The 22,514-nt window shown below is 39.8% G+C and overlaps 1 protein-coding gene across 3 annotated transcripts in view; it reads left to right on the top strand.

Annotated features, from left to right (window-relative positions):
* The window catches only part of LOC104982561, a 126,597-nt gene that overhangs the window by 37,161 nt on the left and 66,922 nt on the right, over positions 1-22,514 (top strand). For all 3 annotated transcript variants that reach the window (XM_010831986.1, XM_010831987.1, XM_010831988.1), the window contains 2 exons: positions 6,687-6,788; positions 16,898-17,008. In XM_010831986.1, coding sequence (XP_010830288.1) covers positions 6,687-6,788; positions 16,898-17,008 — 213 coding nt within the window. The remainder of the gene's footprint in view (positions 1-6,686; positions 6,789-16,897; positions 17,009-22,514) is intronic.

Below are 22,514 nucleotides of genomic sequence, written 5' to 3'. Positions count from 1 at the left end.
GTTTCCACTGTTTCCCCATCTATTTCCCATGAAGTGATGGGACAAGATGCCATGATCTTTGTTTTCTGAATGTTGAGCTTTAAGCCAGCTTTTTCACTCTCCTCTTTCACCTTCATCAAGAGGCTTTTTAGTTCCTCTTCACTTTCTGCCGTAAGGGTGGTGTCATCTGCATATCTGAGGTTAAGAGAAATGCAAATCAAAACTATAGTGAGGTATTATATCACACCAGTCATAATGGCCATCATTAAAAAGTCTACAAACAATAAATGCTGGAGGGTATGTGGAGAAAAGGGAACCCTCCCACACTGTTGGTGGGAATGTAGAATGATTTAACTACTGTGGAGAACATTATGGAGTTTCCTTAAACAACTAAACATAGAGCTACCATACAATCCAAGAATCCCACTCTTTGGCATATATCCAGAGAAAATTCTAATCTGAAAAAAATATAGGCTCCCCAATGTTCATTGCAGCACTGTTTACAATAGCCAGGACAAGAAAGCAACCTAAATGTCCCTCAACAGATGAATGCATAAAGGAGATGTGATACACAGACACACACAGACACACACACATACACACACAAAACGAGATATTCAATTCAGTTCAGTTCAGTTCAGTCGCTCAGTCGTGTCCGACTCTTTGCGACCCCATAAATCGCAGCACGCCAGGCCTCCCTGTCCATCACCAACTCCTGGAGTTTACCCAAACTCATGTCCATCAAGTCGGTGATGCCATCCAGCCATCCCATCCTCTGTCGTCCCCTTCTCCTCCTGCCCCCAATCCCTCCCAACATCAGGGTCTTTTCCAGTGAGTCAACTCTTCGCATGAGGTGGCCAAAGTACTGGAGTTTCAGCTTTAGCATCATTCCTTCCAAAGAAATCCCGGGGCTGATCTCGTTCAGAATGGGCTGGTTGGATCTCCTTGCAGTCCAAGGGACTCTCAAGAGTCTTCTCCAACAGCACAGTTCAAAACCATCAATTCTTCGGTGCTCAGCTTTCTTCACAGTCCAACTCTAACATCCATACATGACCACTGGAAAAACCATAGCCTTGAGTAGACGGACCTTTGCTGGCAAAGTAATGTCTCTGCTTTTCAATATGCTATCTAGGTTGGTCATAACTTTCCTTCCAAGGAGGAAGCGTCTTTTAATTTCATGGCTGCAGTCACCATCTGCAGTGATTTTGGAGCCCCCAAAAATAAAGTCTGACACTGTTTCCACTGTTTCCCCATCTATTTCCCATGAAGTGATGGGACCGGATACCATGATCTTCGTTTTCTGAATGTTGAGCTTTAAGCCAACTTTTTCACTCTCCTCTTTCACCTTCATCAAGAGGCTTTTGAGTTCCTCTTCACTTTCTGCCATAAGGGTGGTGTCATCTGCATGTGTGAGGTTCTTGATATTTCTCCTGGCAATCTTGATTCCAGCTTGTGATTCATCCAGCCCAGCGCTTCTCATGATGTACTCTGCATATAAGTTAAAGAAGCAGGGTGACAATATATAGCCTTGATGTACTCCTTTTCCTATTTGGATCCAGTCTGTTGTTCCATGTTCTAACAGTTCTAACTGTTGCTTCCTGACCTGCATATGGGTTTCTCAAGGGGCAGGTCAGATGGTCTGGTATTCCCATCTCTTTAAGAATTTTCTACAGTTTATTGTGATCCACACAGTCAAAATTACTCAGTCACAAAAAGAGAATGAAATAATGCCATTTGCAGCAACATGGATGGACCTAGAGACGGTCATACAAGTGAAGTAGCCAGAGAAAGGGAAATACACGATGCTGCTTACATGTGGAATCCGAAAGAATGATACAAATGAATGTATTTACAAAACAGAAACTGACTCACAGACATAGGAAACAAACTTATGGTTAACAAAGGAGAACAGAGGGGAGATCAACTGGGTGTTTGGGAGTAGCAGACACAAACTACTATATTTAAAATAGATAAACAACAAGGTCCTTCTGTATAGCACAGGGAACTCTGATATATTCAATATGTTGTAATACAGTATCATGGAAAAGAATCTAAAAAGAATATATATATATATGTAACTGAATCACTTTGCTGTATGCCAGGAACTAACACAGCCTTGTAAATCTACTATAAAAAGAAGATGCTGAGAATCAAGCAATAAACTTTCTAAAAAAAGAACCAAAATCTTCTATAGTTAACTTTTATTTGAGTAATAGCATGGCACAGGGTAAAAACACTAGGCTGAAAATAGGATTTTCAGGGTTAGGCTCTCTATTTGTTCGTTGATGTATTCTCCACACCAAGGACAGCGCCTATTTCATTACAGAAAGCCAACATATATTTGTTGCATGAATGTATAAAAAGTAATTTACTAGCTATGTGACCTTAGAAAATTCACTTATTTACTGTTATTATCTCTCTGCCTATCTTACAGTGTTATAAAATGTGAAATGACACAATATATGTGAATAGTGGGCTATTTTTATCTGTCTTGACTATTTCTATCTCCTATCCTTATTTTTATTAATTTTATGGGAATTTTAACTAAATATTAAATACATATTCACACATATCTGTTTATATTTATATATATATTTTATATAAACTGCAAACAATTGCTATTTTATAATATACTAACTAAATTGACCAATATGTATTGAGTGTTTGTGGCAGGCAGGTGAAAAGATACATTAGATAGAACTCATTCTTCCCTCACAGTATCTTGGCTAACACCTGATGTAAGAAAGTACAGTTATCACCATTTCTACAACTGTGTATGGTCATCAAAGAACAAGCATTTAGTTGATTCACCATTATTTGCTTTAGCTAAAAAAAAGAAAGAAAGAAAATGTGCTTAATTTTGCCAAAAAATTCATGCATGTGTGCATATACACACACACGTACGTGCCCACACACATCCACACAACTAAACAAATTATGTTTAAATGTAGTAAGTGAGTTTTAACTATTAATATTTATTGCACTGAACCTCAGTCCAAGAATGTGCTAATTGTTCTTGCTTACTGTTATTAATGCTTGAAGTATTCCACATACCAGATACATGTTTTTAACGATGTGATTTTGAGACATCAGTAGAAGAAGCTGGAGATAGGAAACATGAGTTGGAGGCAAAAAAATAATTTTAAAACGGAAAGATGTCTGTATTAGCTTAATGACATTTTGAAGATATTGCAATGCTAATTTATATCTACCAATATGTATTGTGAGAATAAATTTTAAACTTACAAAATTCAATCTGTAATACTCTAGAAAGTGCCCTTCTATTATTTAGAGAAATAGATTTTTAAAAGTTTTGTATCACTACTGAAGTGTATTGCTGGAGCTACGAGAAAGTTCTAGGGTATTTTCAATATCTAAGTGGTGTTGTATTTATGGAACTATGTGCCCTTCATTTGAACTTTTACATCTAACAAGATGATTCCAAGGAAATGCTATTTGGGGGGATAAATTACTTGATGATGTGACCACACAGTCTCTGAAAAGACAATGACATTTATTCGTGGCTTTTCAGCAGCTGTGTGGCACTCACAGATTACCCACCAGACAGCAGCAAGGGGCTCCAGGACTATAAATCTCAAAATGTGAGAAAACTGTCTTCAGAATGGGAGGGGAACATGTTGCAAAACATTCTGAGTGCATTTTCTCCCACAGGAGTGCACTATAGTTGAGCTTACCGTTTAAAGATTTTATTGAGTTGTTTATACTTTCACACATTGTTGACATTCGATTTACCTGATTAGGAAAAAGAAAAAAGAAAACACTATGCTACAGCCTTGAAAGCAATAGCTATCTTATCATCGCATGTAAGACAAAAAGCAAACATGATTTGATTTGAATCAACTCAGTAAAAATACTCCATTAAACAAACATCAATTGGATAAGCAATTTGTCAAAAGCAGAAGCTAGTATCAAGAGGGTAACCTACAGGGAGCAAGAAGTTTTGACAAGTAGGACTGTTAGAAATGATTTCTACTGAGGTCAGAAGTAGGATTCCCGATTTTCTTTTTTGCCCTGATTAGCTACCAGCTTGCTGCAGACTGCTAAAATATTCATTTTGGGGTCCTTGAATTTCCCAGTTCTGTCCCTTAAATTACGCTGAGATCCAGTAAGTGGCAGTCCAAATAGTCATGTAAAATAACTGCCAAAAGGGAATTGTATTAACAAATGATAAGAAATCTTCCCAGGAGCACAGAATTTTAGCACTGGAATACACTTAATACTTGCACAGCAACTTTGGTAAGCTTTTCCTGATACTGTTTTAACCAACAGAGAAACAGTGTATTTTGTTCAGACATATTGGGATAACAAACATTCCTTCAGGAATCCATATGAAGAGGCTCTATTCTTTCTTTGAATGTTTGCCAATTTGGGTAGCCAAGGTCCAGGATGTCAACTCCATGAGAAAAAGTCTCTTCTCTGTCCTCAACACCGCAGTCCCCATATTGATACATAAGAAAACAATGGGACACATAGATACTCAGTAAATGTCTGTGAATGAATTACCTCTGATATTAGGCTACCATGGATTATTAAAAACAAAGATGCTTATTTCCTTATTTTTATTAGATATTTTTATTCCCTAGCTGACCAAGAAGACGGTCAGCTAAGAACATTTGGAAAAATTGCCTAATCCTTTACTATCTTTGTCATCTTTTTATAAGAAACTTAATTTTTAAAAAGATTTACCTCAGTAATACCTGGGAGGAAATGTAATAAAACAATGGCAAATCTATTTACAAGCTCTGAGAAATATAAGGTAAATTTATAATAACAATATCTCTCCAAGATCAGGGAGTCACCCACCCAGACATCTGTCGGCAATGGCAAAGAAAGAGATTTCTCATCAAAGGGGAAGCTGAACAAAAGTCCTTAGCCACTCAAAATACAATTGTTACAAACTCCTTTGAATGCTTGATTGCTTCTACCTTTATCCATATGTTGCCTACAGCAGACATTTTTTCTTAGTATGAACCTTTTTATAAAAACCTAGAGGATGCAACTCTTCAGAGAAGAAATGTCCTTGATCTCCAATATGAAGGAAGATGTAAATATTTCTGAGGAATAAAAAATGATACACAAAAATACAAAAGAATGGCTGAAAAGAAGCTACAAAATATATTACCCATAAATTTTAATGTATTCCTATTTTTAATGGAAAAAAATTCTATTAAATTATATCTTAAGGTGTGAATTTGCCCTGCCTTTATTAATAGATGAGCATTCTTATTTTATAATTAATTGCATTTTTCCTAGAGACCTAATAATACCTTTTTTCCAGAGGCATATTACTATTAATTCATTATGGAGCTCAGGAAGTTTCTCATTGTACTGTATTATGATTTATTCTTTATCACTTTAAGATATTCATTAACATACAGGAAAAAAAGCTCAACTAATAAAGTATTTCAATCTAACTGTCGGGGAAAGAGTAATTCTCCCAGTATTGCATTAACACTTCTCCCCGATGAAGTTGGTCTTAAATACAACCAAATAATATTTTGAAGTCTTTCATTGTGATTCTTCCTTGGATAACTTTGTCAGCATTTTAAAAGGGATTCTTCTGAGATCAGATAAGCCCTTCAGATTTTTTATTTCGGTTTTGTACTCTAGCGTGATTCAGGCATGTACTTTTTTCTAAATAAAATGCAAGGTGTAAATATAGTATAAAGAAAACACATCTACCACGGCAACATCTCCTTTACGGAAAATGCCCTTCCGCAGAAGGAAGTCTTCCTGAGATGTGTTTTCTGCCTTGGAATCCTGCTCTTTCTTTGTCTCTGAAGAGTAATAGCCCAAAGAGTTCTTACCTGATAGATTTTATCTTTTAGGAATTCAGCTTGGGAAAATGCCCTTGGATAGTCTTGAGGTAGAAATTTAAAATGTCTTGAGGTAGAGGAAGATCAAGAGGGTCCAGGAGTGAGTTATAGTTATGAACTTATCAGCAAGCAGAAGTCTTGAGGAAGAAACACACACACACACACACACACACCCACCCATCCACACACACACACACACACACTCACACACACACACACACACTCACACCTGTATTTACACCCACAGAAAAGACTGTATAAAGATAGCAGGAGGAAACAGGAGAAGACACATGGAAAAGCAGACTGGTAAATAGCTGGACCACATTAATTTAAGATGATTAGACTAATGTAAAAAATTTTTTTTAATTTTTACTGTCAAGCTTCTGGAACTCTTCACTTTCAATGCAGCATAACCTTACCATTTCTGCAAGGCCCAGCTGCTTCCCTTGTTTCTGAGAAGCTCAGTTGCTCGGGATTTCCTGGGGTCCTTAAGACCTGACTATTATGGCTGAAGATTCGCTTTTCTTATTTCCACGTGTATTAAAACCTAGTAGAACCGTCCCATGGTTCACAGCTCCGCGTGCCTGAAACCTGCAATGGTCAGCGGCCTCGGGAAGAAAGCCCTGCCCCTTCCTCACCACGTGACTCAGCTGACTTGTTTAGCGTCTATATGCCTCAGTTTTCCCCTCTCCAAAAAAACATTAATCTTAGGTCAATGTGAAGATTAAATTAGATACTAGTTGTAAAGTACTTTGACTTTTATTAAGCCTGGTATATACTAAATCAGCAATAAATACCAGCTATATTTTCATTGCATTTGTAGTATCTAAAGATTAACTCAAAAGAATGTCCTTTCCGCTTCCTCTTCAGTTCGTGAGCGCACCGTGAAGCTTGTCAAAGGGACCGGCGATTACCCCTGGGGATTCCGTATTCAGTACTCCAAACCGATCGTGGTAACTGAAGTGGACGCTAGTAAGTTGTTTCACTACAGCAGTTGTTATTCAGACCAGGACAATTAGCTCAGGCCTCACGCAATATACTAAGTAGCCTCCAATACTGAAGTCTTGTAAAACACACATATACACTAGAAGTAGTTTGTAAATCTCAAGTCTATCAAAAACTCATAAAGATTGGCAAGTGCTGACATCATGATCAATTGTTTTTTAGAATACTATGCTTCCCCGCTGAAGTGGACACCTCTGGTAATTATTGGGCCTCCCCATTAAAGAAGAACCCTGCCTGTACCTACAAAACCAGGGCTCAAGCTCTGCAGACAAAAAGGGTCTTGAGTAGGCAGCTGCCAATTTATTACTATTTAATAGTTTCTAGGAGGAGTTCCATTCCTCATAGATTATTTCCTTTATGGCTTCTCAGATTTATTTCCTAACAAACAAATTAGGAATTAGTAGATACCTAATGAAAGATAGATCTTTTTCTCCCTAATCCAGAACATGAGAATAATTTAAGATATAAAGATAAGATAAATATACCCATACCCAGCATGCTGCATTGTTGCTATTGCTCAGTCGCTCAGTCGTGTCCGACTCTTTGCAACCCTAGGACCGCAGCACTCCAGGCCTCCCTGCCCATCACCAACTCCCAGAGTTTACCCAAACTCAAGTCCATCAAGTTGGTGATGCCATCCAACCATCTCATCCTCTGTCGTCCCCTTCTCCTCCCATCTTCAATCTTTCCCAGCATCAGGGGCTTTCTAATGAGTCAGTTCTTCATATCAGGTGGCCAAAGTATCGGAGTTTCAGCTTCAGCATCAGTCCTTCCAATGAATATTCAGGACTGATCTCCTTTAGGATGGACTGGTTGGATCTCCTTGCAGTCCAAGGGACTCTCGAGAGTCCCTTCTCCAACACCACAGTTCAAAAGCATCAATTCTTTGGCACTCAGCCTTCTTTATGATCCAGCTGTCACATCCATACATGACTACTGGAAAAACCATAGCCTTGACTGGACGGACCTTTGTTGGCAAAGTGCTGCATTAAAGGAGGCCAAATGGAGTTATCACAGAAGGGGGCCCAGGGCTACTAGGGTTTTCTGAATTACATTATAGTCCTCATCTGGACTGGGAGTTTTCCAAGATCAGAAACAGTATCATATCCATTATTTTAATCTGCAATACTTGGGGCAGTGTCCCAAAGGTAACAGAGCTGATGCTCCCAAAATGCCTGTGGAGGGAGCACAAACTCCCTAAGTGTGTGCCCGCCAGGGCAGGGTGGACAGTCAGGGAGGGACGCATATTGTCCGTGAGGACTGCAGCCCTTTCTGATCTGCCCTGCAGCCCAATCCTGTCTCTGATTTCATTAAAATCCCACCCCTATACCTGATTCAAATGTACTTAAATTTTTACCTTTTCCTCCTTTCCTCCTTCTCTAAAAAGATAATCCTTTTACCTCCTTGTGACTTATAAAAGTTTTGTTAAGCATAGGAACAGATGTAGAATTCTTTAAGGTAATAAAGGAAATTCCTTTTTCTCAGTTCCTATAGTCTGAGAGGTAGACACCAATGCAGAAGTAGATGTGCAAAAGATTAGAGGAAAGCACTGTGGCAGACAAGTGTAAGTAGGGCCTTTAGACCACAGTGCGGGTCTGGCACCTACGAAAGGACAGGGAGAGGGAAGCAGAATTGTGTAGGAAGAAGTCAAACTGCACTGTCGTTCTGAGAAATTCCGAGATGACCCAGAAAAACCATCCACTAGATCAGTCTCTCTTTGGCCAGAAAGAGGCTGACTCCAGTACCTGTTCCAGATCCAGTCACAGGCTGGAAGCAGTGACTTACTGGGGAGAATGTAGCCTTAGTACAAGGCAGGATGCCCAGAAAGTGTGGCAGTTGAAGCCTGCCTTGCCTGCCTGCTGAGTCGCTTCAGTCATGTCTGACTCTTTGCAACCTCATGGACTGTAGCCCGCCAGGCTCCTCTGTCCATGGGGTTCTCCAGGCAAGAACACTGGAGTGGTTTGCTGTGCCCTCCTCCAGGGGATCTTTCCCACCAGGGATCGAACCCATGTCTCTTGTGTCTCCTGCATTGGCAGGTGGTTTCTTTACCTCTAGCGCCACCTGGGGAGCCCCAGCTTGCACTCGGAAACAATCCTCACGGCAGCTTCTCTAGAAGCTGTGTCTAGGTAGTGTGGATCTAAGAATCTATGTAGAGTATGAAGTATAAAGCTTTCAGGAAGGAAAAACATGGCACATTGAAAGAAATAATTCTCATAAAGGTGTGCTGAATATTACTTTGAAAATAACAAAATACAGAAAGAAATTAAGGAACACCTAAATTAACAGCAGGAAAAATGGGAGCAGTTTGTAAATTTTAAACATGTCAGTTCTTCCTTAAATTCATCCATAGATACAATCCCAAGTAAAATTCTAGAAGAGTATCTCTTTCGTTTTTCTTCATAAAAATGTTTCAATTAGATCCTAAGATATTTATAGAAAAGCAAAAGGCCGTGTTATTAACTTTGATGTGAATAAATTTCAATTAAAGTTTAATCAGCTAATCAAATACAGGTTACTATCAAGCAGGTCATTCTCAGAATAATTGGATAAGGCAGGAAGTTTACCCAGATGTTGGTGGCAGTTGGGGGCAGTCAGTGGACCACAGACAAGTGAGGAGAGAGTAGAAGGGGAATATGGCTGTGGCCACAGAACTCAGATGACAAAACATAAACATTGCAAATTTTGTCCAAGGACACCCTTACTCTGCCTCTTAGCGCTCTTCAAATTAGCAAGAACAAGAAACAGTTGTGGCTGTAATTATCTCTGTATAGACAAAGACAGTTCACTATTTTTCTTTTAATTTTAATTGGAGGATAATTATTTTACAACAATGTGGTTGTTTTTGCCATACGTTGACATGAATCAGCCATGGATGTACGTGTGTTCCCCATCCTGAACCCCCCTCCCACCTCCCTCCCCATCCCATCCCTCAGGGTCATCCCAGTGCACCAGCCCTGAGCACCCTGTCTCATGCATCAGACCTGGACTGGCGATCTATTTCACATATGATAATATACATGTTTCAGTGCTGTCTCTCATATCATTCCCCCACCTCGCCCTCTCCCACAGAGTCCAAAAGATTGTTCTATACATCTGTGTCTCTTTTGCTGTCTCACATACAGAGTTATCGTTACCATCTTTCTAAATTCCATATATATCCATTAGTATACTGTATTGGTGTTTTTCTTTCTGACTTACGTTGCTCTGTATAATAAGCTCCAGCTTCATCCACCTCATTAGAACTGATTCAAATGCATTCTTTTTAATAGCTGAGTAATATTCCACTGTGTATATGTAACACAGCTTTCTTATCCATTCATCTGCCGATGGACATCTAGGTTGCTTCCATGTCCTGGCTATTATAAACAGTGCTGCGATGAACATTGGAGTACACGTGTCTCTTTCCCTTCTGGTTTCCTTAGTGTGTATGCCCAGCAGTGGGATTGCTGGATCATAAGGCAGTTCTATTTCCAGTTTTTTAAGGAATCTCCACACTGTTCTCCATAGTGGCTGTACTAGTTTGCATTCCCACCAACAGTGTAAGAGGGTTCCCTTTTCTCCACACCCTTTCCAGCATTTATTGTTTGTAGATTTTTGGATAGCAGCCATTTTGACTGGTGTGAGATGGTACCTCATTGTGGTTTTGATTTGCATTTCTCTGATAATGAGTGATGTTGAGCATCTTTTCATGTGTTTGTTAGCCATCTGTATGTCTTCTTTGGAGAAATGTCTATTTAGTTCTTTGGCCCATTTTTTGATTGGGTCATTTATTTTTCTGGAATTGAGCTGCAGGAGTTGCTTGCATATTTTTGAGATTAATTCTTTGTCAGTTGCTTCATTTGCTATTGTTTTCTTCCATTCTGAAGACAGTTCACTTTTTATCATCAAGGGGCTTCAGTATTTTTAAAGGACATCTGGCTTTAAGAAAATGCATGTTCGTTTACGGGGAAGGTATTCACGGATATTGGTCCCTTCCGGCTTCACTTACTTCCTTCCCCCTTCCTCCTCGCCCTGCTTTCTCTTCTGTTCTCTTTCACTTCTCCCTGCTCGCCTCTTTCTAGCTCTGACTTTGCAAGATTAGTGTTCAACAAAGAAATAATTCATAAGAAAGATAAAAATTACTCCCGTTTAAAACTCAAATAGATCTGACTTGGTAAGTTTAGCAAATTTTTGCAAACTATCAAAAACCTCGACATACTTTTCATGCCTGCCTTTCTAGATAAAATAAGTAGATGCCATCTAATAAAAGGTTATGATTTTTCTAATGTCTGATACCTTTATAACTGTCCAGGTGAGACAGTTAACCATATCTAATCCATTCAGATGTGAAACAAATCAAAATATTTGCATTGTAAGTGATGTGATATTCAGGAGGACCTGAGGTTTTGAAAGAGGAAAACTGAAGCATCTCTACTGTAGCAAAAATGCTCCAACAATACACAGTTAACCTAGGATTTTATTCAACATCAGAAAGTGCTTCCCTGGCAGGGATTCATGTATGCTGAGTCTACTTCTCTTTTTTTTAAAATGCATTCCTCAGTGCTGAATAGCAACCTCTGAAATCCATTGTCTAGTCAAATCTACTAAATGAAGGGTTGAGGGACTTTAAAATTACACATATTTCCAGCATTTCAGAGAATCTCATTCACACCACAAAACATTGTTCTGCATGCAATAGAGAGACTTAATTACACACTGACGATAAAAAAGATACAGCATGAAGACCTGTAGGTGGGATAGAAATGATTATCCATAAGTACACAGAAAGGGAGCTTGCTTGTAGCTTACATAACTAATTGCCCACACCCAGCTGGCACTTGCATGAACATTTTCTATGAAGGCCCAAATGTTTGTGAGATCTGTTGTCATAAACAAAAGAAACAGATGTTCCAACTCTGATACCAAGCAAAGTTGAAAAGGAAATGATACATTTAGGGATGGGCAGACCACATACGAAATTATGGACAGGCCCATCTTTCGGGAAGCTCTAGAGTTTAAAATGCTACTGTTATAGTAAAAATTTTTTAAATGAAAAGGACAAACCCCTTTTTTAATTATAAGTTTTCAGACTCTACATTATATGTAAATATGCATAAAAGGATGAAGTAGCTCAGCATTTAACTCTTTATAATCAATACAGAACTATGTCGTCAAGTATCCTATCGGGGAAACCAACTTAGAAAAGTGTGGGCTTGTTTTCTTAACACTTTGATCCTTCCTGTCCAATGTAGGATACTTCCATTCTGCTCCCAAGAGCAGCCTCAAGTAGGGCAACTGTCTGTGTGGTATATTAGAGTCACCTTGAAACACCTCCCTCCTCCAAGAGATCATCATGCCTCAAACTGTCACCATAATTAGTAGATAAAGGGAAAATTTGTAAGTTGCATTCAAATTAGTGGAACACAGTCAATACCCTCTATAATTAAAGCTGAAAGCTATCACATAAGCTATCAGGAAGAGTAACACTACAGAAGTAATTCCTCTACAAACAAGAATAATTTTCACTCATAATGCAAAGATAAATAACACAGTTTTTAAATGAGCAAAGGATTTGAGTAGATCTTTCTCCAAAGAAGATAAACAAATAGCCAAATAAGCACATAAAAAAATACTCCACATCAGTAGTCATCAAGGAAAACAAATGAAAACCACAACAAAATACCATCCCATACCCACTAGGATGGCTATATGTAAAAAATATCAAATGTTGGCAAGAAAGTGGAGAAGCTGAGAACACTTATACAATGGTGATAAGAATGTGAAATGGTATAGCCACCTTGAAAAACAGTCTGATCATTCCTCCTACGTTAAATAAACAGAGTCACTACTTCATCCAGGAATTTCACTCCTAGGTGTATACCTCAGGTGATGAGACACATGCTCACACACACACACAAAATTGTACTCAAATTTTCATAGCAGTGTTATTCATCATAAAAATGGAAAACAATGCAAATTATCATCCATTGATGAATGGATAAACAAACTGTGCTATATTCTTACCATAAAATATTTATTCAGCAATTGAAAAAATGTAGTGCTTGCTACCATGTGGATGGGTCTGGAAAATAGCTTGCTGAGTGAAGGACACTAAACACAAAAGACCACATATTATATTATTTCACTTATATAAACTGTTCACAACAGGCAAGTCCACAGAGACAGAAAATAGGTTAGTCGTTGCCTAGAGCTGAGAGATTAGGGGTGATGGAGAATGGCTGCTCTTGGTTACTTGTTTTTTTTTCGGGGCAACAGAAATATTCTAAAATTATATTGTGATGATAGTTTCACAACTCTGTGAATAGACTAAAAAGCATTTAATTATACACTTTAAATGGGTAAAATGATATGGTATGTGAATTTTGATTCAATCAAAGTGTTGAAAAAAACAAAGTATGTCCATACTGATGGATTCCTTAGGTCCAATATTGTTTTTAAAGTGAAGTTTACTTGGAAGAGAAGATCTGTTACCAAACAATCATACTTTTGATTTCATAGTAGTTTATCACTTCATCTAATCAATCATTTAGCATATGATTCAGTACAAATAGCTCAAACATTTGTCTTTCACTTCTATCACACTCCTTAAAACTCTTTAGCTATAATTCGCTTTTCCTAATCCAGAATCTGCCTGCAGTGCAGGAGACCGGGGTTCAGTCCTTGGGTCGGGAAGATCCCCTGAGAAGGAAATGGCAACCCACTGCAGTATTCTTGTCTGAAGAATCCCATGGACACAGGAGCCTGGTGGGCTGCAGTCCATGGGATGGCAAAGAGTCGGGCACAACTGAGCGACTAACACTTGTGACTTCACTAATCCAGCTTTAGTCACATTTCTTCCATCCTTGTTCGTCTTGACCTTGTGAATAGACAAGGATTTAGAACCATACTATTATTATGGTTACTTTTATGGTGTCACTGTAGCACTGTTGACCATTTTCTCCATCTTGAAATCTTTCCTTTGCCTTCACCAATCTTTTCCAATAAATTTTTATTGGAGTATAGCTGCTTTACAATGTTGTGTTAGTTTCTGCTGTACAGCAAAGTGAACCAGCTGTACATATACCTACATCCCCTCTTTTTCATTTCCTTCCCATGTAGGTCACCACCGATCACTGAGTAGAGTTCCCTGTGCTATACATAAGGTTCTCATTAGTCACCTACTTTATACTTAGTACCAGCAGGGTGTATATGTCGATCCCAATCTCCCAATTCATCCTACCCCCCATCCCCCTTCGTGGCATCCATACGCTTGCTCTCTGCACCTTCACTGATCTTATAGTCTTGCCTGCACACTCCCTAGGACCTCTCTGCCTTTTCTTTATGTTCCTCTTTAGCTGCCCATTTCCTCTCTCTCCTTAAAGGGAATTATGATTATTTTTCAAGATCTTATTCTCAGTGCTCTGTATTTCTCTCCTTGCATTTTTCCCTTTCATTCTAAATTCCGAATCCATTTCTCAGGCCAACTTCATATCCTAGATCTCAAAGATCTTTTATATCTGGCCCAATGAACATTTTCAATGTTTTCTCTTCCTTGGTTATCTCAGTATATTTAGTCAATGTTTTTAATGCCCCAACCATGTGCAAGAGATTATACTAGCCATGGGAAATGCCTAAATCAATAAATAAGAAATTTTACTTGCTCATGAGATGCTTATGGTCTGAGAGGGATGGAAAGGCATCTGGCCCTACTCATGCGAATGAGTGCCTTGAGGTAATTTAGGTCCTATGGCAGCATTTTATACCTTCTATTCATTTCTAGTTCCTGTTTCCAGATTCTGTATTGATTCTTATAATAATATCTTTGCTGTAAAGCTTAACTTAATCCCTCCTTATTCTAAATTAATCTTCTGAAAACCATCGTGTATCTATTTTTCTGCTCACAAACTTCCAGTGGCTCTCTTGTTTAAGGACCACCAAGCACAAATTTGTCATCTTCACATTCAAGACACTTTATATACTGGCTGTCTTTTCATCCTTATCTTCCAGGCTCACTGTATCCATCCACAGCATCTGCTCCAGTGGATCTGAATCACCACCTTTTGGCACGTGTTTAAGACATTCTGCTTGTGTACCTTTGCTCAGAAGATTTTCTTTCTTGGCTGGCTTGCTGATTCAAGTTATGACATTAATGGTTTAAGACAATAAAAGATCATTAGTCACTCAGGCTGATAGTCTCATGTGGAAGTTCCTGGTTGGAAGATGGCTTTTGTCTTGCATAATGTTTTGAGATCCAGGTTTATTTTTTCTTTAGTGTCTCACACCATAGGACCTTGAAGTCAGGAAGATGGGTGGAGAACGTGGAGCGTGGCCCTTGGGATGTTTTTATGAGCCACACCTAAAAGTAGCATACATGGCTTCTCTCCAACTCCAAGGTCTGAAACTCAATTATATTGCCTCCAAAACTGCAAAAAAGTCAGAGAAAAGCTTTCCATATATGAGCCCAGCTGGAAAAGGAACTGGGTCTGTGAACACCAAGCAGTCTTTGTCACGCTGCCTTCCCCATTACTCCCCACTATGGAGAATCTATTCATCAAGGTCAGACCAAATTCCACCTCTCTGGAAAGCATTTCTTAACCACTCCAAATGGGAGTAAGAATTCTCTTTTCTGACGTTTTACAATGCCTATTATATTCATGCTTTTTATACTTGCCATTCAAATATTATAGCATTTCTTTTTGATTATGCATGTGTTTTCTTCTCCAATGGAATTTTAAGCTCCTTCAAGGTACAATTTTTAGGTTTTTCATTCATTTAATATGTATTTATTGGATAAGTACTGTATAAAGATATAAGTACTGTATAAAGATATAATATTTAGTAGCATATGAAGTAAAAAATTGATAAGAAATTGCTTCTGGATCTATATCATCATTCTGGAATTTGACTCAGAAGGCATTGCGTTAATCAAGTCCTTTAAGGACAGTGGAAGAAATCTTTTCAAATGATCATACCATGAGATGTCAATTCATCACAAGGATGATATTATGTAAATAAATAGATATATGAAATATTACTCTTCACTTAGCCTTCCTACATTGATTGACCATTGCCTATTCACGCAGAAAAGATCTTCCCTACTATATTAAACAGACTTAAACAACTACACTCATTATTAAAAATATCCAAAACCATGTGAGCTCACTAACTGAGTCACACTTCAAGATTAAAAGTATTTGAGGAGGTTTATGACATCCTATATATGACAGCCTAATATTGTTGTATAATTATTCTGCAAGACCATAAACACGCACCCAGCACTAGGATCTAAGCAAGAGAAAATGGGTTTAAACTGAAATGAAAAAGAAAAAACAGATTTAAACTGCTGCAGAAAGACTCTTGGTCAAATACATAGGAGATCTTACTTAAAATGAATTAACTCTGAAATGATTTATTACACCCTTTTTGACTCCTAGAGAATATTAGGTATGTTACAGTAAACGTGGATGCCTAAAAACCAAGGGGTAAACTAAACAGCCTCTGGAGAGATCCTCCCTACCTTCCAAAACTTAAATCTTAACGTTTGAGGCTATTTTTGGCTTCCTTTCTGAGATGGCTCGGAAAGGAGCCTACACCATGAAAAGGAAAAGCAGCTCTTTATCTCTTTTTTCTCTGACTACTTCAAGATCTGTTTTTGCCACCACTTCATAAGTATTTCAATTATTTGTTCCCTCAACAATCCTGCAGAGAAGCTCTGCCCCTATCCCCCTTTTTACAGATGAAGATATTGAGGTTAAGTGATTTTCTCAGGGTTACAAAGAGACCTAGCAGCAATGAAGGAATGAGAACTAGCAGTTCAACCTGCCGGTGGATGAATAGATTGAGTTTCTGAGCAGCCTGGCTATTATGTTGCAAAGAGGCCACGCAGACGCCTGGGTGGACGTGTAAAGACACCACGCACTAGAAATGAAAGGAGGCTGCGAGGACAGGCTTTTCCTTCTTATTAATGACACCGGCGATTGTCTAGAGTTGGAAAGAAAGGCCCGTTAGAGAAAGAGCCTTTTAAAAAGAGGCCAGGCAGCGGGGGCACTCAGTTTGGGACCCCTCCTCAATGAAACCCTCGTTGTCCCTACTTGCAGACAGCGCCGCTGAGGAAGCCGGGCTCCAGGTCGGGGACGTGGTGCTGGCCGTCAACGGCACGGAGGTCACCAGTGTGGAGCACGCAGAAGCCGTGCACCTTGCAAGGAAAGGTAGGTGGTCTGCAGGGTCCAGGGTGACTCTGATGAGGCAGCAATCTAAAACACAGCAGGGAATACCAACATGAGGAGGAGGAAACCCGCAGAATGGGCACGACTTCACTTCTCTCCTGAGACTACCATTACTGCCTTGTCATCAACATGATCTCTCAGAGAAGTTGAATCACATGTCTGTCCCATGTTCCTTCCATTTTGATGGAGAGCCACAAAAGTGAAATCAGCAAATGGGAGCGAGAAAAATGTGCTCTGTTTATTACCGATATATCTTCTTAAACTCCTTGCCATGAAAAATACCACTGCCAGAATTCATTTACTGGGTCTCTTTTTTTCTTCCTTTTCTTCTTTTCTGTAATTCCATCAGTTTTTAGAATTAAAAAGCCTCAGGGTTTTCATGTTATAAAAGAGAGAGAAGGAAATAAAGAAATTATAAACCTAAAGCTCCGACAGGTTCTACTTGAGGCCTGCCTTTAAAGCAATCTGACACAGATGCACCCACCGGGAGAGCAATAGGAACACAAACCCTTCACCCCTGTATCCACTCGCCTTAAACTTTTGGGAAAGGTTAATACCATCTTCGTCTCTGCAAAACAAGTTACTTTCTTTAGCACCGTTTTACAAACCCTCATCTCCCCGGAGACCTAAAAATATACAGGTGATAACTGCTGTGTTCCATCATGAGATTATTCGGTGAGGTGTCCTATTCCCAGCTTCCCAAAGGCAGCGTGTATACCTCTGTGGCCCCGAAGTATACTATCAGGCCATGAGGTATTAAAATGTGTGCATTTGGAACAGGACACGTGTGCTAGAAGTATAACTTATCGCTGAGCAATAACTATCTCTTGACATACATTTCTCATGATGCCATCATGCTTGGGGGTAAGCGACAGCAACCGACTTCACTAGTGCAGACCAGCACCAGAAAATCGCCACCAAATGCTGCGTCCTGACAAGCACGCTGAAGCTTTTGGGGTAGAATTTAGCTTAAAGTGTTTGGCTGTCTGTCGAGTACTTGCTGCACCAGGAATCCAAGGACACTGTCGACATGTGCAGCAACTCCTTCCGAGTCCTGCGCATCTCTATCCTTGTGCGGCACACAGTAGGAGCTGGGGCAACGGGGCAGTGATTATACTGAGTTGATGGGCTCTCCTTCAGTAAGGGAGATGTACTAACCCTCGCTGCTGCATCTAGCTGTTCCCACGGTTCTTTCTCACAAATTAATTTTCCAATTTTTGAGTTAAATAAAACTGAACTATAGTAATATTTCCGCTCTTAGTACTTCTTCTATTTTTCCCCAAGAAGCTTAATGTTCTTTATACCTCTGAAGCATTCAGCCTCAGTTAATGGAAGACAGAAAACATCTCTAAAATTTGAATGGGGTTTTGGGGGCTCTCTAAAAGTTGATGGATTAACATAGATACTGGGGAAAGAGCATTGAGCTGTCCTGGGCAGTTAGTGGTAGGCTGGTTTTACCTGCTCTTATGAGCTGAGTTCCACCACTCCTTGCTTGCCAGCGTGGACTTCTATCCTAAGACCCTGACCCTAGGGAACCTCAGTGTGCCTTTGCCAGTCCTTCTCAGATCCAACAGTGGAGATGCCTTGGAAGCAGAAAGGTGAATTCGAGATCTGAGCTGCTAAAGTGAGAACAGTGTAAGTCTTTTAGGGAAAGGAGATCATTTGGAGGGGTAGGAATCATAGCCAATAGCAAAAGAGACCTGAAGACACATAGGGAATGGCTGAGGGACCACCTCATAGTGTTCCTCTCCCCATGTGGTCCTCGGGGGCCATTTCCCCACCCTGCTCCACTGAAAGCCTGATGGATGGAGCACCCATTGTGGGCAGTCAGTGCGGCCCTTGAGACCGAGCTTGATTAGGAAGCTGATCATTCCGTCCTCAGGCGTAATCTTCTGCACATCTCTAAGGCTACCAGCTTTTAATGGAGAAATAATACAAATTTAAAAGATGCAAATAAAATGAAGAGAAAAAAAGGAAAAACAAAGCTTTAAAAATAATAAAAGACTACTTTGAACAATGGATAATAAATTTAAAAACTAGATAAACAACATTGTTCAAAAGCATTTAAAGAGCCAACATTAGTGCAAGAATAGACAGAAAATCTGTGTAGACTATTATAAAATATTTATAGAATAAGATAAGAGACCACCTCTCCTTTCCCCCATTACCATCCCCACTCCATGCCCCACTCAGAAGCCCAGGATACCACTTTTATAACTATCCAACTTTCAAAGAACAAATAATCCCTATTCTATAGAGTTTTTTCCAGAAAATAAGTAAGAGTGAATGCGTGTCAGCTCATTTTATGAATCTACTAAAACTTTGATTCCAGAACTAGAATAGCATAGTATGAAAAACAAAATCATATGTTAATTTTATTTATGAGTGTATAGATACACAAATCCTAAGGGAAAAAAATAGTGAATGCCTGAATCAAACTATTTATTAAAATTATACATAATACATCATAATCAAGTAGGATATGTATGTGTCTTAGTCACTCAATCCTGTCCGACTCTCTGTGATCCCATGGACTATAGCCTGTCATGCTCCTGCAGCCGTGGAATTCTCCAGGCGAGAGTACTCCAGGTAGTAATGGCAAAGGAAAGGAAAAAACAGCATTACCGAGAGGCAGTGGGGCTATGAGAAGGATACACATGACCATGAAACTAAAAAAAAGAAGAAGACAAAGGGGAAGAAATAACAGGAATAATTTAATTTTTATATAGTACTTTACAAGTTCAATTTTCTTAGCAAGCCCTATAAATTGGTCAAAGAATTTTGGAGTATTTGGAATCTGAAACAAGCTTTTGGAGGTTCTCTTTGGGAGAGGAAGTCACCAACTTGTCCAAAGAAAGTAAGAATTGTGAAACAAATCACTGAGCTTTTTGTTATGTTCATATGAAACACAGAGGTCTTGAAATATATACTTACCAGGTGCCTATTAACAGTGTGTTTAAAAACTTAATGTTTACACTTGACTCTTGTGTCTGTCTGTATAAGCTTCTTAAAAGTCTATCTGGTATCTTTTTGATTGCTATATATCTCTGCACAGTTTCACTCCCAAGTATGTGAAACTTTGGTAAAATCCTATCATATTACTGATTGCTACATTGCTGGTTTAGATACAGAAACATCAAGTAACTTTTCTCAGGACCTTAAATCCAAAATCTAACTGTATGCCAGACTCACCTGAGACACTCTTAAATACAGAATTCATGGTGGTGGCCTGCATGTTTGTCATTTTAATCAGGTCTCCCCGGCGTTTCTTTCACAGCCAGCCCAGCATCCGTATACAGCATCTTAGAAGCATGGCCAAAATCTTAAAGATGTAGATTAAATACCTATTGTGTTAGCTTCTGGTGCAGGTGTTATCATATCTTCCTAGCCCAGCATTAGAAACAGGATCCACTGTATGTTATAAGGTCAATTTTTCAATAGTTCCATTGAAATAATAATTCCATTCAATAAGAATAGACTAACATCTGAAAGAGATGGGAATACCAGAGCACCTGTCCTACCTCTTGAGAAACCTATATGCAGGTCAGGAAGCAACAGTTAGGACTGGACATGGAACAACAGACTGGTTCCAAATAGGACAAGGTGTACATCAAGGCTGTATATTGTCACCCTGCTTATTTAACTTATATGCAGAGTACCTCATGAGAAACACTGGGCTGGAAAAACACAAGCTGGAATCAGGATTGCCGGGAGAAATATCAATAACCTCAGATATGCAGATGACACCATCCTTATGGCAGAAAGTGAAGAGGAACTAAAAAGCTTCCTGATGAAAGTGAAAGAGGAGAGTGAAAAAGTTGGCTTAAAGCTCAACATTCAGAAAACTAAGATCATGGCATCTGGTCCCATCAGTTCCTGGGAAATAGATGGGGAAACAGTGGAAGCAGTGTCAGAATTTATTTTTGGGGCTCCAAAATCACTGCAGATGGTGACTGCAGCCATGAAATTAAAAGATGCTTACTCCTTGGAAGGAAAGTTATGACCAACCTACATAGTATATTCAAAAGCGGAGACATTACTTTGCCAACAAAGGTCCGCTTAGTCAAGGCTATGGCTTTTCCAGTGGTCATGTATGGATGTGAGAGTTGGACTGTGAAGAAAGCTGAGTGCCAAAGAATTGATGCTTTTGAACTGTGGTATTGGAGAAGACCCTTGAGAGTCCCTTGGACTGCAAGGAGATCCAACCAGTCCATTCTGAAGGAGATCAGTCGTGGGTGTTCCTTGGAAGGAATGATGCTAAAGCGGAAACTCCAATACTTTGGCCACCTCATGTGAAGGGTTGACTCATTGGAAAAGACTCTGATGCTAGGAGGGGTTGGGGGCAGGAAGAGAAGGGGACGACAGAGGATGAGATGGCTGGATGGCATCACCGACTTGATGTACATGAGTTTGAGAGAACTCCGGGAGTTGGTGATGGACAAGGAGGCCTGGCGTGCTGCAATTCATGGGGTCGCAAAGAGTTGGACACTACTGAACGACTGAACTGAACTGAACTGAACATGTTAGTTGATGTTATATATTATAAAATAGGGAATAATAAAAGTAATCAAATAGCAATTCTATTTAGAAATACTTATCACACACACCACAGTTTGATCGATGGGAATACCAAAGCCAGAGATTTAAGAAAGCATTCAGTATCACACTGGGAATGACAGTAGCTCCATGGGAATTTTTCTTACATTAGGTCCCTCTTACTTTCTGGTTTGGGCTTTTATAGGGCTTGGTTCCTTAGTCAAATGCAGGATTTAATCATCAGAATGCTGATTGAAAAGTGAAAAGTGCAAACTGAAAAGTGCTGAAAAGAAACAGAGGAAGGGAAAAACACCGATGCTTAGTCGACCTGGAAGTCCTTCGGATGCACGAGGGCTCCTCTGTGTCCTGACAGCAGGCTGGACTCAAAGCGGGCACGGAAGAGCTGGAGCTGGGACCTGCGGGGTGAAGGCAGTGCCAGCCCCCTGCGCCTGCCCTCGGGGACCTGGCTTGTCTTGCACGTCGCTGCTCCACGCCTGCGCGGGTGGTGGGGCTTGTCTGACAGCAGAGGTGTGACTCCGACGCCGTTTAAGAATGGTGGCATAAGGAGAAGACAGTGATCTGAGGAGGAAGTGTGAATTAGAAAAAGAAACCCTTTTTCTCACTCCTGTAGCTGCAAATAACCTCACCCACGACTCCTTACTTCCAAAACCCTCTAGGCCAAAGTGCTAGGGAAGGAGAGTTTTCTGGAGAGCACTTTCTTTTTCAGGACGTCGTCATCAAAGAGCTGAATGTGCTAAAGGCAAGGATTTTCAAACTTTCGCATCTCAGGAAACAAAGCGTTCTCTTCCCTCTTTCACCTCCCTCCCTACACCCTTCCTCCCGCTCACACTCAAAAAGCGGGAAAGATTTCTGGGGTGTCCAGTGGAGGAAGGTGAGGGCTGTGTGTTTCATTTCACCAGGGCGGGACGGACCTAGAGAAAGAAGTAATTGG

Source organism: Bison bison, unplaced genomic scaffold (assembly GCF_000754665.1).
Source record: "Bison bison bison isolate TAMUID 2011002044 unplaced genomic scaffold, Bison_UMD1.0 scf7180017864533, whole genome shotgun sequence".
Lineage (NCBI taxonomy): Eukaryota > Metazoa > Chordata > Mammalia > Artiodactyla > Bovidae > Bison > Bison bison.
The sequence above is the reverse complement of the archived record's forward strand: the minus strand, read 5'-3'. Positions and strand labels throughout refer to the sequence as shown.